Source organism: Centropristis striata, chromosome 1 (assembly GCF_030273125.1).
Source record: "Centropristis striata isolate RG_2023a ecotype Rhode Island chromosome 1, C.striata_1.0, whole genome shotgun sequence".
Lineage (NCBI taxonomy): Eukaryota > Metazoa > Chordata > Actinopteri > Perciformes > Serranidae > Centropristis > Centropristis striata.
In genome coordinates this window covers 26,222,259-26,241,192 of record NC_081517.1, presented here as the reverse complement: position 1 = coordinate 26,241,192, position 18,934 = coordinate 26,222,259, and the positions used below count along the sequence as shown (strand labels likewise).

At 39.4% G+C, this 18,934-nt stretch overlaps 1 protein-coding gene across 6 annotated transcripts in view; it reads right to left on the bottom strand.

The window, feature by feature from the left end:
• Positions 1 to 3,010: 3,010 nt before the first annotated feature.
• add3a (adducin 3 (gamma) a) overlaps positions 3,011 to 18,934 on the bottom strand; it is a 153,417-nt gene continuing 137,493 nt past the window's right edge. For 3 of the 6 annotated variants that reach the window (XM_059336296.1, XM_059336305.1, XM_059336289.1), the window contains 6 exons: positions 18,239 to 18,343; positions 18,056 to 18,142; positions 14,994 to 15,017; positions 14,079 to 14,202; positions 9,068 to 9,160; positions 3,011 to 5,969 (listed from right to left, as the gene is read on the bottom strand). In XM_059336296.1, the coding sequence (XP_059192279.1) occupies positions 5,719 to 5,969; positions 9,068 to 9,160; positions 14,079 to 14,202; positions 14,994 to 15,017; positions 18,056 to 18,142; positions 18,239 to 18,343 (684 nt within the window). In that variant the 3' untranslated portion in view covers positions 3,011 to 5,718. The remainder of the gene's footprint in view (positions 5,970 to 9,067; positions 9,161 to 14,078; positions 14,203 to 14,993; positions 15,018 to 18,055; positions 18,143 to 18,238; positions 18,344 to 18,934) is intronic. The other 3 variants (XM_059336324.1, XM_059336315.1, XM_059336333.1) reach the window with 3 other exon arrangements.

Below are 18,934 nucleotides of genomic sequence, written 5' to 3'. Positions count from 1 at the left end.
CTGAAGACTGAATGATTATGTTCTCTTGTTTTTCTGAATTGATAGAACTGACAGTATACTATAACACTTTGGAAATTAACTCCTCAACATTAATCTTTTCTGGGAAGACGAACACATTATGAGAGATGAAGCTTTATTGATCCAAACCCAATTTCCCAAAGGATCAATATTTGTATCTCTTATAATGTTGTTTGTTTTTCCATACACAAGTCTGAACAACAACCCAATCAAATAAACTCAGAATCAGCGCTTTATAAAAAAAGCAGTAAGTGAATGTACGTCACAGAAAACAGACTTCATCTTTTCACAATCAGGACACACAGGAGTCACAGGACTGCTCATACGCTTTTATTGTTCATATCAGGAACGTTGCCAAATAAAGTGCTGTATACTGATATCACATTCACTGACGCCAGGACAGGATTACAGTGTTGTAAATACTATATATGGAAGCTACACCTAGCATATTAAACAGAAATGATCCTACATAAAGACTTTCTCAACACTCTCTCCTTTAACTAACACACCCCCTGACATATCTCTTACAAGGTCTGAGTGGATTTGATGATTTTAAGCGTTTGTGTTAACCTGCTTATAACACCACATGGAAGTAAGATAGCATTAAAACAACATTTTCTACAACTATTTGGGCTTAAATCTTCGACTCAATTATCCTGCGTCCTTAAAATATGATCTTTGATACTAGTGAAGGAAGCTAAGTTGTTCCCCCAAAAGTGCTCACTTGAAAGTAAGCAGAGGTGAGAAAAGGCATCATTAGTTTAAATTTCAAACCCTTTGTAAAAACAGACATCATAAGAAGTGATTGATAGTCCACAGTTGACATCTCCACCAATAATATCTGCAGCAGCTTAGCATCCTAAACAGTTTTGGGGACGATTTGAGGTCCCTGCAATAGGACAGGGACACGTTGGGGTTGTGTAAGACTACAAAGCTCTAGTTCTACATTGGCAGATACTGAAAGACCAGAGAGAGAGAGAGAGAGAGAGAGAGAGAGAGAGAGAGAGAGAGAGAGAGAGAGAGAGAGAGAGAGAGAGAGAGAGAGAATCTTCAGGGGAAGTTAGCACACACTATCATTACATTTTGCATATTTTGTTTTGCATCTGAGGATATAAATGCAGTCAAGGCACAATGGCTGCTCATATGCACATAAAGTCCCCCAGTGTCCAGGTTTCTCAACTGAACAGTCCATGCTCGCTGTGCAACGCAGACCCCATGTTGTGTCGAGCTGTGACAGGTTTGCACCAACGTGAGGCGGACGTCCCTGAAAGAGTGCAGCTGATTAGGATATTAAGAATGAAGCACACTCTTTGGCAGTAAAGTGAGAATCTGTGGACACATCAAAGGGACGCAAAACAAAAAGTTGCACCTATCATACAAAAAAAAATAGAAACAATCAAAATTCTGACCCATTAAGGGGACCTCCACTGATTTTACATATCAAATTTTGTTTACAGTTCTTGGGAAGTTCCATCATCAATCATACCTAGAAGTTGTACAGGGCTTTCACATACGATTCCTGCAGTTAAATCTGCATCAATTGATGGATCCAAAGTCCCATCCCCTTTGGTTACTGTTGCTAGGTTGGACAAGCTTGACAAAAAAAAAAACATGGCGACATAGTTCCGCTTCACTGGGTGCCCTGTGTATTATGTTTGTAGTCGCTAGGAGATACAGCTCCAAAAAGCTGGCAGCAAGAACCCCAGAACTGGATGGGGTGCTAGTATAATTTGATAAATAACATCAAAAGTTGGCTAGTTAGCTAACCTATAACTAACTAGCTAACATTTTGTGAACAATGGCTAAAATAAGATGTGACTTTAAACAATATAATGTGTCTTTGAAGATTGTGACACGGTTGGGGTGTTGAGTATTGCAGATGCTGCTACAGTGTTAATAGCCAGCATTAGCTATGTGCGAACACAGACCTACAACCAGCTGATGTTTCGCATTAGCAATGGTTAAGAATCCATAATCGTGCATTGCTTTTAAAATCTTTAAAATGTTTCTTCCCAACCTAGCCAAGTCTAGCACATTATGTAAGTACAGAAAAAGGGAAAGTTGGCCGAGATTCTGCTGGTAGTTTGTTCAGCTGTAACTGGAGCACAGAGCAAAGGGGCGGGACTTTGAATCGGTCAGGTGGTTCTCTTTGAAAGTAAAAAAAAACATATCGGGCTGTGGAGTCAGAAGTGAGCTTACCAGACCTCTTTAGCCGGCTCCTCCTCTTTGCTGGAGGCTACAGGCTCCTTAGCATGCTGCTAGCAAAACACACTAGACTTGCATAATCAGTAATATAGGCGCCAGATTTTGTTTGATTTGTAATCATCACTAATCATCTTGCAACCAACTGTGGAGGTCCGGGCATCCAAGTTTGAAACCACTACTATAAAGAATAGTAGAGGATACATGAGTTCACAGGCTAACAAATGACGTACAGTATTTATAGTATGTCAATAACAAAATATCTCTCATATTTAGGGGTAAATTACTGGTAATGTGTAGCTTCTGAATGGATATACAGTACCACACAGAAAGGCCATCTTATATACTGCTCTGTTTGTCTTTACACAGAAATGCATATCTCAATGTGTTGAGTGTCATTGTGCTCAGTCTGCGTTTCACAGCATGTCTGCTTCCACATTTCCTGTGCATCTGTTATGATCATTGTCACATTTACTCTTGCATTTAGTCAATCGCTGCCATAAATGTGCCATGACTTCCTGATTGAACTATTCACACATACAATATATTTATTCTCATCTATTAACACCATAAAAAAGGCACCAGTTACTGTTTTGATTTAGGTCCTTCGATTTGAAGCTGTACTACAATATGGTTAAACGATCATGAAACTGAAAATATATCCGCTTCATTATATCAATTCATGATAATGGTATAAAGGAAAATGAGCGTGTATGGATTATGTTAAACTCAATAACTGTTTGAAAAATGGCACAAATTGTGATGAAGGAACATGAAAAATGAGCTTCCGTTTCTTAAAATACAGTTTTATTCGTGAATTTACACTGATTAGCAATACATCTAAAAGCAACTCCATTAGATAACCATTTATATAGGATTTTCACAGGTCACAAAGTAGCTTGGCTCATTCTGGCATGCCAAAGCAAAACTCGTTCTTTTTTTAAAAACAGAAAAAAATGGTGGATAGAGAGGCATTAGTAAAGCAAGGTGCAAACAGTTGGAAACCAAAGAGGAGAAAATAAAAATGATGCAATGCACATTCAGTTCATCTGGGAGCAATTTATGCTCCTAAAATGGTTAATAAAAAAAAGCCTAGTGCTCTCTGCAAACTAAAAGAAAAAAGAAAGCGTACTGCGATACAAATGGAGGATGAAAAAAAGAGTTTCCGGGAGGAGAGATGGTATGAAAGACAGTCTGAGTGATACAACATGGTGCGTTAGTGTCAGGTTGTCCTAACCCCTGCCCCTCTCTACTACACACAAATATGCACTTCCATTTCCAAACTCACACCTCCCGTCTCCATCTTTCAGTTGTGTGACCTCAGCTCTTTGCCCAGAGCCAGAAGCTATCGTTTAACACAGCTAAAGATGTGTTCCTAAACCCTCCCTGCCTCCCCCCCAAATCCAATACTTCACATTGCTAGCTGGGATATTGGTACATCTGGTTAAACTGCAGGGGGAGGATATGTGGCAACCCATCACACTTTGGCTTTGCAGAGTTCAGCTGTGGGTCATCTGACAGTTACAACGTGATCGTGTTTACTAGAGAAATTACATGAGGGGAGGCTTTAGAGGCTGAAATGACGAGCGGGCTCGCAGTGCGATCAAATAAAAATAAAAATGTCCATATGACCTCCTTATAATGTTCCAGTTCCAGGAGGAGATAAATGGCAAATTAAGCAAGGAAGTGTAGCTGTTCTGAATGTCGCTACTGAAAAAAAAAAAAAAAGAAAAGTTTTTGGGAGCCTGAGGGGTGTCGATGCAGTCACTGGGGTGATTTAACAGAGGTCTTGTTAGGGTCCTTGATGCCCGAGCAGGCAGAATCACAACCCTTGTCTCGTCAGGAAAAAAAAAAAATTACAATATGGCTTTAAAAACAAACACACAAACACACCAAACAAAAGATGTCACCGCTCCACACTCCACGACCCATGGTTCTCATTTCAGCTGGCGACTGCAGATAGTTGGACGTAGTATTTCAGTACTACACTTCCTGTTTTTTTGAGTTGAGAAGATCATTTCTCATGTGTGACACCAATGAAAGACTATTCTCTCTTTCGTCATTCGACTCACTTTCTGGGTCCTGACCTTTTCTCCGACGCCATGCCTCGCTTGCTACTTGCGCAACTTTTACCAAAACACTTCACAATCTCCTTCACTGGTGAAACCACCTGCAACTAAAATGTGTTATATACCACGAGAAAAGTGCAGCACAATAAAATAAAAAATATATAGTTAAAAATCTATAGCCAACATATCCAGTTCTCATATATCTGTGTAATATAGTAAATTTGTGTACTCTGAAGATTAGAATATAATTTGAGCAATCAGGCATCACTACAGAACATAGTCAGCCATATAAATTCAGTTCTTGCAAAAAGAGAAAACATGCGTAACATCTGTAATTCTCTGTAAAAGCTTACAAATGAGTACAAAACAGAGTCGACTAATACCAAATTTGTGTTCAATAAAAAAAGATAAAATTTCATGAGATGACAAACTAGACACAAACAGTGACGCTTTACCAAAATGAGATTGTTTCGTCTTTTCTTCCATTTAGTTTGGCAAAAAAAAGAAAAAAAACTGAGATGAAGAGGAGAAGATATGAAAATGCTACATAAATATTCTGAGTGAGTCAGTGGCTCTTTTGAGATCATGTCAACTTTAGTTGTGATAAACTGCCAGCCTAACACTATCTTGTCTGGTCCAGTCTTTAACTCATCTTCTAGTTCAACCCCAATCAGCCAAAGTGAAGTTTTGTATCAGAAGAGTGTGAGAGAGTGAAGAGAAAACTTCTCGCAGTCAATAAATCAACACAAACACTGTGGCTGTGTTTTCTGAGACCAGTTTTCCAGTGTGACTTCAAATTTCATGCGGCCTCTCAGTTCCCTATGCAGAATGTGAAAACTAAACTTTAAAAGACCGGGGGAGTCTTCAATAGTAAGAAAAAGAGGTTAAGTTTCAACTTGTGCAGTTTTGCAATACTCGTGTCGCAACTCAATCATTTAAATAAATTTGGATTTGAAAGCAAGAAATTCAGAAGGCGGTTTCAAGTTGTGTTTCAGCCTGGGAAACCAACAGACGGGGAGCCAGTTATTCAGGATCAAAATGGCCTCAAATGACACTTTACAGCTCCTAAGGAGCCCTGTTAGAGTACTGCATAGGTGATCAGGTGTGAAGACACCCAACACCCATCTAACTCACCCCACAACTGCTGCACCTTTAATTTGTGGAGCCACACCCATCACAAAATTTCCCAAACATTCTTGTCTTTTTGCAGATTGCTCTCTCTCTTTTTTGTTGCAAACCAATTCATTTTTTATGTAATCCATTCTTCTGCCCTTTGCACTTAAAACATTTTGTTTAAAAAATTCAAATAAAATTAAAAACATAAAAGGACGTTGAAAACAGAGACAAAATAAAACACAGACATTAAACAGAAAAGGTGGCTGCCGCCCCTCTTTCTTCTTCTTCTGTGCAGACGGCCTCCTGTCTACTCTCAGGCCTCCGCCTTCTCTTTCTTTTTGTTCTTCTTCAGGAAGGACGGGGTGCGGAACTTCTTCTTCTTCTTGGTGTTAGGCGACTTGGAGGGTGAGCTCTCGGGGGACAGCGCCTCCTCTATCTTTTCGCCGGAGCGCACAGTGATCTCCACGCTCTCCACGCTGGTGGTCAGCTGGCTGACGCGCTTGGACAGCTCCTCGTCCACGTCGCCGTGGTCGTCTTTGCCGTTCATCAGGCCCGTGTGGTTGTCTGAGGGAGGAGAGGTGACACAGGTTAGGTGAGGACAGGGAACAAGGAAGGTCACATCATTCAACCCTGCGAGACACACACCCAAATAACAGACAACACCCACAACTAACAAATATGGCTTGTGCTTCATAGTGTACTAATGCAGAAAAGTAGATAATGTGGGAAATAGTGACATATTACAACTTCCACTTCAGAGCCAAAATCTAACTGATTCATTTTCTGATGAAACATCAGTGGTAAAGAACATGTTGAGAAACAACATTTTAAACAATTTTATCAGTTTTAACGCATATACAGTTATGGAAAAAATTATTAGACCATTGTTTTCTTCAATTTCTTGTTCATTTTAATGCCTGGTACAACTAAAGGTACATGGTTTTCTTGATAATGACCAGAATCGTTATCAAGAAAAGCATGGAAAATGTCTAGATTTCAGCTCTTAAATGAAACTCTTATGAGCTGTTTTTGCTGATATTATATTTGTCCAAATAAATGTACCTTTAGTTGTATCAGGCATTAAAATCAACAAGAAATTAGAGAAAACAAGGGTGGTCTAATATTGTTTTTACTGTATTCAGTCGTGAATCCATGGACTACACAAGGCAGATGTCCATCATATGAGGGGTGAGCTCACAACACAAACAGTAACAGAATCTATGTTTTTACACCAAATGACAGACACAGATTGAAGTTGGCCGTATCGCCCAGCCCTACAAGCCATCGCTACAAATAGTGTAAGTGGTGCTAAATCCTCTCTATTAAGGTCTCAACTTAAAAGGGAAAGCTATAAGCCTCACCAAAGGCAAACTGTATTGGACTGCATTCTGCTTTACATATTATTGTGTCGACTCCCAGAATGCCTAACTCTGCTCATGTAGTCGATGTGAGGCTTTGCTGTCCCTGCTGTACCAAACACACTAACACCATTTGAACTATGTGCTGAACTCCCGCTTCCCACAAAGAGACAGGCTGTCCCAGTGCTCTACATATTTCATAATATCCCTGCCTGCGTAAAACTCCAGTGACCTGATAGCACAGAGAGTCTTTTCACCTTAAAAAAAACGAGGCCTACACCCACTCCCTTAATGACTGTTCACGTAACAGGCTGCCGGTGTCACATCCCTTTCTCTGGCTTATAGATGCAGGTTAGGGAATGCAGAGCGGCAGCATCATGTTACCAAAACATGAAAACTGTGATGAAGAAAAAACACAGGGCGACATTAAAAAGTACAGAACACAACAATTGCCCTGGTTTCTGCACAACTACTGGCTGACCTCATAGAGGCGGTGTCAGAAAATATGTGTCCCCTGAGCCAGCCTTGTGTCCTGGGTTAATTGTGACTCATTGTGTGGTTTTGCGTGTTTGTACTGAAGGGAAGTTGACAGGAAGTCAATCCCATAGTGTCATTATTTACAACCTGTAAGGAGGCTGCTGTGATCTTTGTCTCTCTTGGAGGTACACCAACTGGCTTCAAATGTCAGACAAGTTCTAGGTTAATAGTTACTAGACTGTACATCCGTGACATCAATGACAGCAATTCAATACCCAGAAATCATGTGATGTGACATCATAACAGGCTCGAGTAACCAACAAAGCAGGTCTGTGATGTTTTACAGCAAAGGCAAGAGAGAATCAAAAGATCTGATGTGAACTTGTTAAGACAATTCACAACCTTCTAAAATTCACATTAGGAGTTAGCTGGCAAAAAAAAAAACGTTGTAATCTGTAATAAGTAGTAAATATATAATGAAAAATGTTTCTTTGAATAAATGTCTGTTAAGTCACTATCTATTGCTGAATGAGGTCACATAGTGGTGACTGAGCCGATGGCCCATTGGTTAAAGCCCTTACATTTCCAGCACAACCCCAATCCCAAGAGTTCTAAAGCAGTAAAAAAACAAACAGAAAATACGTTTTTCCCAGTTTTAGCATTATATATCTTGTATTTGTTTTTCACAGCTTCTCAATGCTTTTTGAATCTGGGTTGAACTGGGTCTCTGTGGTGACATTGCTCATAAAAAAATCCCAAGCAGCGATATCAGATTTGGTAAGGCGGACCTAACGCTACAAACCCACGCCCGGGCGCAGTAATGTGCTGCCCAATGCTCCTTGCATGGTGTGTTCACTTCTTAAATGTACAGTTTATTTTGTCTCTGCTATCACTGAGGTAGTGAACTATGGGCAAATAGATAAAAAAAGGTGATACTTGTGTCTTGGATTTCCACTAGAACATGCTTATATGCTTTAATGTTCAGAAAACACATTATTTTTCTCATACTGTCTAGCTGAACTTATCTGCATTCATCCTCTGTCTGAAATGCTCTGATTGAGCGCCTGTCTCTTTAAGTCCCCATCCTGAAAAAGCCTAGTCTGCTCTGATTGGTCAGTGTTTCTGGGTCTTCCACAACTGCACTCTCAGTGTCTCTGCACCATCATTACAGCTGGGGAATAAAAGTAATGTCACTGTTAAGGCATTTTCTACCTATCTAGTGAAAGCACCTAACTGAAGTGCTGATGGCTCATTTAAAGTGACAGTTTCTGAATATGAGCTGTGGGTATTTCTCTGTTGATCGACCAAAATATATAGCACTGACATGCTTTTCAATAAAAAAGACATGGAATTCTTACTTTTCACACCTTTAAAGAAGTTAAAGGACATAAACAAGTAGCTCCAAACCTGTTTTTGTCTCTTTAAATGCATGAATTATAAATGTATGCCAGGAAGAAACTGTCTGCAGTAATGTAAAGTGCTTTAAAAGTTGTGCTTCATCACTTCTGGTGGGTAAGGATCAATTTTCATTGCCAACAGCAGAAATTTATTTGGCAAAAAAAAAGGACAAATTTGGTTTTAAACAGAAGGGATGGGACATTATAGCAACTTCATTATTGTCAACGGAGGAGTTTTTACAAGAAAAATCATTAGTGCAGTAAACACTTATAGCACAGATCAGTAGTTTAGGCATTGCATACGGAGCTCTTAGTTAATTTCATTCATGCATACACACACTCAAACACACAACTGATCCTAAAGACACACAACAAGGCAGTGAAGATCATTCTGACAAAGTGTCTCTCTCTCTCTCTGGGTGAGTGATACCTTCTTTAGCTGGAGTGCTTTGCGGGGACTGGGTGAGAGACAGAGACTGAGAGAGAGTGGAGCCGTCGTCGGAGGTTAGCTCGTGCTCTCCATCTGCAGGGACGGGGTCGGGAGGGGGGTGAGGGACGGATGAGAGGATTGCAGGGTGGTGTAGAGGATTGAAGTAGTGGGACGACAGCAGGGGTGAGTGGGATGAGAGGTTGAGGAGGGGGATTTGGGATGAAGGGTCAGAGGGAGGGGGGGAGGAGAGATTAGTGGTAACACACATGTTAGAATCAGGCCATGCACAGCTGCTTTTCCATAAAATTTCCAAAAATCCTTGTCTGTTGATTGTCACTTATTTGTCTGTTTCTCCTGGCTGCTGAGCGTGCACTGTAACAGTTTGTCGTGCTCTGTTATCCCTCTGATGGGACAAATGCCCGAAACTGAAGAGCTGCAGGTTGGATCACAAGAAAATATCCATACACTAATAAATTAAAAGTATGGACGTGCAAAGTACAAAGTATTTCTTTTAATCCTAGATGTTGTTTACATGGTGGTGTATAGGTTAGTCTGACTAAAATCAGATTTAAACTCACGGTACATTGCCTTGCTTACAGTTGCAATATATTGAATTGATGCAGGGGTTTATCATTTTGTAAATTTAATATCCAATTTAAAATCACATTGATGTAATCTTTACCTACATTGTAAAAAAAAAAAATGTTGTATAATTGTTGATGTTATTTTAAGTACTATGTCAACAATGACAAATTACATTGATTTCTCTTATTTTTATTTCTTATGAATAAATCACTATATTATTCATAAAGAATTTCTTCTGCTTTCTTAAGTTATATTCAAATGTATGTAATATGGCAATACATATCTGGCATTAAATATATAGCTAATTATAAATAGGTTTATATACATTAAAATGCATTTTCATACATGTAATTATATAAAAAATGCATTTTTTTATTTTGAGGTTAATTTTATTATTAAATTTGCATTCAAACTCTGCAACATAATGTTATGATTTTAAAAAATTGAATTCAAAACACAACCAATCTCTAATTTTATTATGTAGTTGCAAAATATATGGTATAGTAAAATTCCATACATTTTGCAAGACACCATGGGTGAATAGAGTAAAACATGTTTAATTAACAGATATCGCCATGAATTCCCTTGTTGATTATTTACATTAACACAATAATTTTTTATATTACAAGTTTACGGAAATGTACTGCTTAAATATGCAAAAGGTGATTATCTAATGCTAATGTTTGGTGAATTCAGGAGAAATCTACAGACAAAATAAACACATACATGTGCATTTTGGATGTTTTGCAGCAGCATTTTAAACCATTATACCCTTAATTTCTGTACTTCATAGGGCATAGAGTTTAAAGAATAAATAAATCTTTATTTCCCATAAGTTGTCAATGTTTGCACCTGAAGGCTTCATGCTCTTAATGCATGAAAAGGACTTGAACATTTGTGTTTTTTGAATCTCTCACAGCTTATAAAACAACTTGTGTAAGCACAGTAAATGTTACAGTCCAGCTCAGCATCAGTGGCTTCATTAGTGTTAAACACTGATTAGTGTGAATGAACGACATTCCCATATCACTTGAACACATTCATTAGCACATTCAGGGTTACACATTCGGTTGGTTGCGGCGTCACAGTCTTTCACAACGGCATATAGAGAACGTGGTTGCATAAGAGCCTGCTGTGTGCAGTCAAAGTGCTAATATGTTCTCCATCAGATGTTACACATGCAGAAAGTTGAGGAGGGAACTCAGTGTGAACTGCTTTTTTGTTGTTGCTATTTCATATCATATTAAACTGAATATCTTTGGGATTTGGACAGACACAACAAGACATTTAAGACATCATCTTGGACTTTGAGAAACTGGGATGGACATATTTCACTATTTCCTGCATTTTACAGACAAAGTGATGATTTTTTTTTAACTAAGAAGAAGAAGAAGAAATAAATTAGTTGAATCCCTTATAATCCCACTGAAAAAAAAAAATCAATTTCAGTTTTAAAACTGCAGTTTTTAAATGAAGCTCGAAAATTACTCAGGCCAATGAAAGTGCACCATATAACTTACACTGCAAAAAAGGGGTGTCTAAAAACAAGATAAAAACACTAAGTCTGAAGGAAATGATCTTGCTGCATGGACAGATCATTTCACATGACAAGAAATAAGCATGTTGAACACTTAAAATAAGAAATTAACTCTTAAAACAAGGTAAATTATCTAACACTTAATCTAAATCAATTTTTTTTTTATCTTGGTAAGAAACAAATAAATTTCGGTGTATGGTAGGTATTTTATTTTTGTATCAGTTCTGACATTTAATATTTAAAATGATCACACTTTAATTTACAAAATTAATATACAGAGTGGACTGGACACTAATCACAGGCTAAACCTGATAGTGACTGAGTGTGTCAGTGTGTGTGTGTGTGTGTGTGTGTGTGTGTGTGTCTGTGTGTAGGCCATTACAGACGGTCTCCAGCTTGCATCCAGATTGGCCACCGGGGATTCATGGGGCTGTGGGGGCAACAGTGTCATAGCAACGGGCTGCGCTCATGTGGCGGGTGTGAAGACCTGCTGTCTGTTCGGTCTGCCATCTTAGTCACACCGGCCGCTCACACGGCGGCACATGTGAACGCACGCACATTAGCTCTCGTTTCATATGCACATAAGGACGATCCATTTGGATGATCTTTTAAACATGTAGGAGCGCTGATGTACACACACACACACACATGTATATGAATACACACATTCAACACGTCCAGAGTGGCAGGTGTGTATGCGGGACGACCCCCCTTCACTATCTGTTCACTATTGATTGTCTGAAAGGCAGTGGGACAGAGGCTAATTTGATTAGCATTGACGATCTGGTGTGTGCACACAGAGGGTTAACACAGATGACGGCCTGCAGGGACATGTTCAAAGTATATAAGTGTGTGTTTGTACGTGATACTGCGGGCGGTGTGTTGGCCGTCCAATGGGATCGCTGCTAAGGCGACAGCGCTACAGACCCTGAGATTATATGGATGTTTATGAACACCAAAACTCCTGGGAGAGCACAGAACAAACTCAGTAATCAATCTGCAAGTCAAGATTTGAAGAGGAGCAGGAGGAGACAGATTTGCAGGTTTTAAAGAAATCCTGATTTGGTTAGAGCTCAGTTTGAAATCTGCTCCAGCTGTTTTAGCCGATTCTGAGCTGTTGAAAGCGTCAGATGGTGCTTGTTAACAACTTTAACAGACTTCAGCAGGACGTGCTCACATCTGGCGGTTCAGATCTTGTATTCTCGACAGCTGAAAGTCTTTTACACCAATGGAAAAATGAATGGAGCACTCCAGGACGTAGCCCTGACCCAAGAGTTCAAAGCTTCAAAGCCTCATTTATAACGTGACAACTGGATATTGAAGCAACATTCAAATGCTGCAAAGCTTTTTTTAAGCATGTCTGTTCATTCTGTACAGTAGTGGAAAAATAATAGACAACAGTTATATTGTTAATATATTATTTGTAGAATGAGATTCCGACGCTGGCTGCAGAGGATTGTTTTCAACTGTTGTTCATGATATTTCCTGTTTTTTTGCTGTTTTATATCATATTAAACTGAATATCTTTGGGTTTGGACAGACACAACAAGATGTTTAAGACATAATTTTGGACCTTGAGAAACTGGGATGGACATATTTTACCATTTCCTGCATTTTATAAACCGAATGATAAATCGTTTAACCAGAAGAAGAAGAAAAAACAAAATTAGTTGAATCCCTTATAACCCCTATGACAAAAAATCTATTTCAGTTTGAAAACGTAATGCAACTTTCTTGAGTCTTTAAAGATTATATGTATCTGGAGGAGGATTCTTGATATTTTGGGGGTGGACAGCAGACGTGTGAAGCTTCATTCGAAATCTCAACAGAAGCTTCAAACGTAAAATAAATGACTTTTGGTTTCAGCCCGACCAGGAAGCTGCCTGACACTCGTAAACGAGATTAATCTGCCGGATTGAGACTTCACTCTAAAGTCAAATCTAAAAGATTATACTCTCAGTTTATGTCAGGAATACAAACTAGAGCTGAACTCAAAGTACATTTTTAAGGCTTATACTGTTACCTGGGTATGATAGAAATCAATACTTGTTCAAATAAATTAATAGTTTTTGCTTGGATAGCTCAGATTTTATTATGAAAGAGTTGTGATAAAGATAATATGTGTAGATAGCAGTTTATATTTTACAGTTTAACAATAACATTTGCTTCAAAAGACGCGGTAAAAACAGCATATTGTTAACAGTAAACTAAAAATCTAACTTTTATAAATAATTATAAATACAATATGTGCAATTAAAGAGAAAATTAAGTTAAAATAGTCTACAAAAACACTACCTATAACACATATATTGCTGCTGTTGAATACTGCCAAAATACAAACCAATTTTGGCTGATAATATCGGCCCTGCTGACACATCAGCAGGCTTGAATCCTAACTGCCAAAAATGTGAGCACACATCTTTGAAGACGGCAAAAACCTGCTGCTTGCTCAAATCTACTGACAAATGTTGCTGGCTCGGTTTAATCTCCTCCTGCAAGCTGTCAGAGTGTGTCTTACACATTGATTATTGATCGATAGTTTTAAACCTGTTCAATAATTTGATGTTAAATGACCCTTTACAGGTTGGTTGGGTTGTTTGCTGCTCATGGAGAGTCTTTGGCTTTGAGTACAAGTCACTGTGTGTGTGTGTGTATGTGTGTGTGTGTGTGTGTGTCTATGTGTGTGTGTGTGTGCCAGCGTGTGCAGTCCATATGTCTCTCAGTGTGACTGGCCTCTTGTGGTGTTTGCAAGTTGAGCGTGAAAGATTTTCAGAATCAAATCCACACACACCTGTGAACATTAATGAATTTATAGTCTGGTGTGTGTGTGTTTGTGTGTGTTTGCATGTTTTCTTTTTCAAAGCATGTGTATTTATGCGTGTGTCGTACCACTGAGGCCGAGCTGCCTCCTCTCCACGTTCTTGCGGTACTCCTCCAGCGCCTTCTCTGACAGCTCACTGAAGGGGTTGGGAGGCAGGGGAGCCATCTGGTCCTCCTCTGTGGGCACGTATGGCTGGGGAGGAGACAGGGAGAGGGGTGAGCATGGAGCACACACACACAAGCAGTCAGGAGGCACATACACACACTCTCTGAGATGCAAAAAACAAAGCACACACACAAACAAATGCACCAGAGCATAAATGCATGCACAAACACAACAGATCCATTTTTCTTTTCCTCTTAAGTAAAAACACACACTGGTGTAACACACAAACAAAACAACTCACATACACACTCGGAGAGGCGCACACCCCCCCCTGTGACTGAGAGGGACAATCATTCATTACAACGTAACTACGGCGGCTCATATAAAGATAAAAGTGTCGACCACATCACACAGAACTCAAGTGATTCCCAACTCGAGGCGGAGAGTCTCAACCAATTAGTCTGCAACTTCTTTTTAACAGACTGTGGAACATGAACACTGGTAACACGCACTCACACGCACACGCACACGCACACACACACACACACACACACACGCACACGCACACGCACACGCACATGCACACACACGTAAATAACATGTCTTCTTGGATTTTTGTGTAAAAACTACCATGCTCCAACACAACGTCTCATTTCAAGAATCCACACACGGGAAAACAACAAGTGTAACTTTAAATGAAGTAGAAAAAACAGTGACAATTTCTTTAAAAATTGGTGAATACAACAAGAACAAACACATGCAATTTTTTCTGGTCTCAGCGGGCAATAAAGTATAAAAATGAATCCACAAATAAAAAAAGAGTCAAATAAAAACACCACTGCAACGCCAACAATTAGAAAACACTTGTGGATATTTACCAGAATGTTTATCTGCACAGGATCCTTCAAGACAAGACACCACACAACCATCAGCACTCGATATTTTTAATCAATCTTTACTTTGTTTAATGACTAAGTGCAACTATAAACTTATTATAGGTTGCAAAATATTCTCTCCTGTCTCCACCTAGTGGTCAAAAGGCGTCATTAAGCTGTCTGTGAACTATAAAGGGGAGATGATTTAAGCTCCTGCACAACGATGGAACGCCAACACAGGTGTTTCCACTTGTGTCTAATCATCCAGAATAACTGAAAACACCTTCACTGAGTTATTGCTCAATAAACAAGTCATTCAGGAAATCTGTACTGGTGCTGCAGTGCAGCAGGAGGCCGGGTGGTATAATAATAAACCACAGACGCATACTGGACCTGTTTTTAGAGCATTTGACGAAATCTTGAATCCCTAATGTGAAGTAAATGTTTCTCTGAACACACATGAAAAAAAAGACTCTTTATGTTGTTGGATGAAAACTCTCCATGAAGAGCAGATTCACAGGTACATCTCAAAAAATTGGAATATTGTGAAAAAGTTCACTTTTTTGTCAATTATTTCAGAAATTGAAACTCGTATATTGTATAGATTCATTACACATAGAGTGAAATATTTCGAGCCTGTATTTCTTGTAATTTTGATGATTATGGCTTATAGATAATGAGAACACAAAACTCAGTGGGCCTCATTCATGAAACGTGAGCAGAACGAATTTGTGTGTAAACCGTTCGCAGACGGAAATTTACGTGCATCTCCGCATTCATCAATATTTTAGTAGCTCCGATCTTTTCGTAGCTACTAACAAAATCTACACATGCTGCTGACCACACGTAGTGCTTGTGTAAATTTAAGAACGCATATAAATAATGCTCGTCACTGTTGGAAATTACAATTTTAATTCATAATGCGTTCTGTTATGTACACAATACGCAGATGCCTTTGAAACATGTGATATAAACATGGCAAACGATTAAAAATATAACATATTTAGTTAAATTAGTTGGCAATTGGCGGGATTAAGATTCAGATTAAACTCATAATTGTGAATTATCTATGTAAATTGACGCATCCTGCCTGCAGTTCTCAGAGGTATCATTAAATTAATGCCAGAGTATATCCAATTTCCATACGGCGCACAACGGCAGACAGAAGTAATGCAGGGGTTCAGCGCAGTTGCAAACATGCCAGGTGTTATCGGTGCCATAGACTGCACACACGTACGCATCAAGGCTCCATCCGGTGATGCATTTGCTTACATTAACCGGAAAAACTTTCATTCCGTGAATGTGCAACTGATCTGTGACGCAAAGTGTGTGTTGTTAAACGTTGTGGCACGGTGGCCCGGTGGGACGCATGACGCATTCATCCTGCGTAATTGCGCAGTTGGCACGCGTTTGGAGGATGGAGCTGTGAGAGACGGCTGGCTCATTGGTAAGAATATAGCCTGCATAATCACATGTGTGTGTTATATATGGACTTACCTTTCTATATCCGTAGGGGATAGGGGTTACCCACTGACGCCGTGGCTTATGACCCCACTGGCCAGCCCGCAGACACCACAGGAGCATACAATGAGGCGCACGCGGCTACTCGGGCCGTTGTAGAGCGCACCAACGGGGTATTTGGACTCTGAGCGTCCTCCTCCTGTGGCAGATGTACTTTTTTTGTGTGCGCTAATGCGTTTCTTTGCGTCAAGTTTAATGTCAAACCATTTACGTTTAACCTCGGACGTAGTTCTTTGCACTACAGAAACCACATTTACTGCGTCCGTCACCTCCCTCCACGCTTTCGCTTTGCCTGTCCCTGTCACACCACTACTAACAGATGAAAATAAAATTTTTTTTTTGGACTCCACTTCTCCCAAAATAACTTCAATCTCCGCTTCGGAAAAATTCTTTTTTCTTTCTCGTTCTTTTTTTCTTTGTGCCATGACTGACAGGTCGACAGGATGCCTCTACACACCTCCTTATATGGTGGTCATTAGCAATTCATGGGCGGGGTTCATGCTAATTGCTGATTATCGGGAGCGCGCTGCCACCTTACGATGGATTGGCATTCATGATCATACACACGTGTTTACGATCAGATCTGAGTTTCCCGCAGCGTTCATGAATCCGGAGTAGGTTTTTAGTAGCGTAGGCTTTTATGTGCAAATCTACGCACAAATCTACTAACGTTTCATGAATGAGGCCCAGTGTCTCAGAAAATTTGAATATTACATAAGATCAATAAAGAAAAAGGATATTTTAAACACAAATGTCTGGCTTCTGAAAAGTATGTTCATTTCTATACACTCAATACTTGGTTGGGTCTCCTTTTGCATGAATTATTACATTAATACTTGGTGGCATGGAGGAGATCAGCCTACAGCACCATGTTGCTTTTATTGCAGCCTTCAGCTCATCTGGTGTCTCTCACCTTCCTCTTGACAACAGCCCATAGACTCCTATGGGGTTCAGGTCAGCAGAGGACATGGCCCCACACTGACTGTGAATTCAATATTGAACTTTTTCCACAATATTCTAATTTTCTGAGACACTGAGTTTTCATTAACTCTAAGCGAGAATCATCAAAATTACAAGAAAATCAGGCTTGAAATATTTCACTCTACACGTAATAAATCTAATGTATGAGTGTCACTTCTGAAATGATTGACAAAACATATTGAACTTTTTCATGATACTCTAATTTTTTGAGATGTACCTGTATATTCTCGATGTATTTCTGTCAATACTTTGTATTAAGAGAAGAATTTTCTGAGCTTGACCTGGTGCCAGAGAACTGGAGTCTATTTCAGCAAGTTTTTTTTACATTAATTCAGGTATTTTTTGTGAAACACCTGTGCATTTTTCTTATTCCATTGTGTCTAGTTGGGAGGTGATTTGGAGTGCAGCTAGTGATTTATAAAGGACGTATAAAACAGGTCTTGACATCCACTGTCTGGCAACCGTGTTTGAACAAATCAAAACCACACTGTAATACCAGCATACAAAGTGAATTGGATTTTTTTTTTCACAAGGTCCAAATATCAAAGAGAGACAACTCTTACCCGTCGTGGTTCATCAACAGGGATGCCGGCCAGGTGCTGAGAGCGCGGCCCCGATGTCATCATATCAAACCGGTTCTGCTCTCTGATCTGTGATAGGACAAAACACACAACAGAAGCTTTAACAGCCACTTTAAATTATTTAAACAGTCACACAGTCACACACATTTAAAGAGTCAGACTCACTTTGTTCCTCTTCTGCAGCACCTCTTTGGGGTCTGTGTTGAGAGGGACGAACTGATTGGGGTCCTCGATCCGGATCGGGGTTCCCGTCTCCTCTGCCTTCATCCACTGCAGAAGAAAGGCACAACAGGTGAGATCAAAACTAACAATAACCAGCGGTAGACTGAATAATCAGTCAGCCGCCATTTTGGGATAAACAGCCTCAGCCAGTGGCTGCACTCATGAGGCAGATTATTCTTTTATGGTGTCTGACTGAGCCGACACCAGGGAAGGCCACTTCACTCACACTGATTATCTATTCATTCATGTTCACTCTTTCTCAGAAATGAGTCGATGCTGCTATGAGCTCACAGATGCTGTTTTTAAGTGCAATAAAACTGTTTATTGTTGTCTGTTATTATTGTTGAGTCTTTAAAAAAAAGGAAAATAAGTGCACTGCAGAGAGTGCAGATGTAGTAAGCAAACAAACAGAGAATGCAGACAATAATAATGAAATAAATACATTTAAGTTCAGTCACTTGTGTCTCAGTTATTATTATGTAATTGTTGAGTTTTATCAAATGCAAGTAAAAACCCAACAACAACAGGATATCAACATTATATATTGCACCAGTCATTAAAAATATTGGTTGACCACTACTAAACATAGCTATAAAACTCAATTGAGGCCTTATTTATATAAGAAAGTTAAGCTCTTAA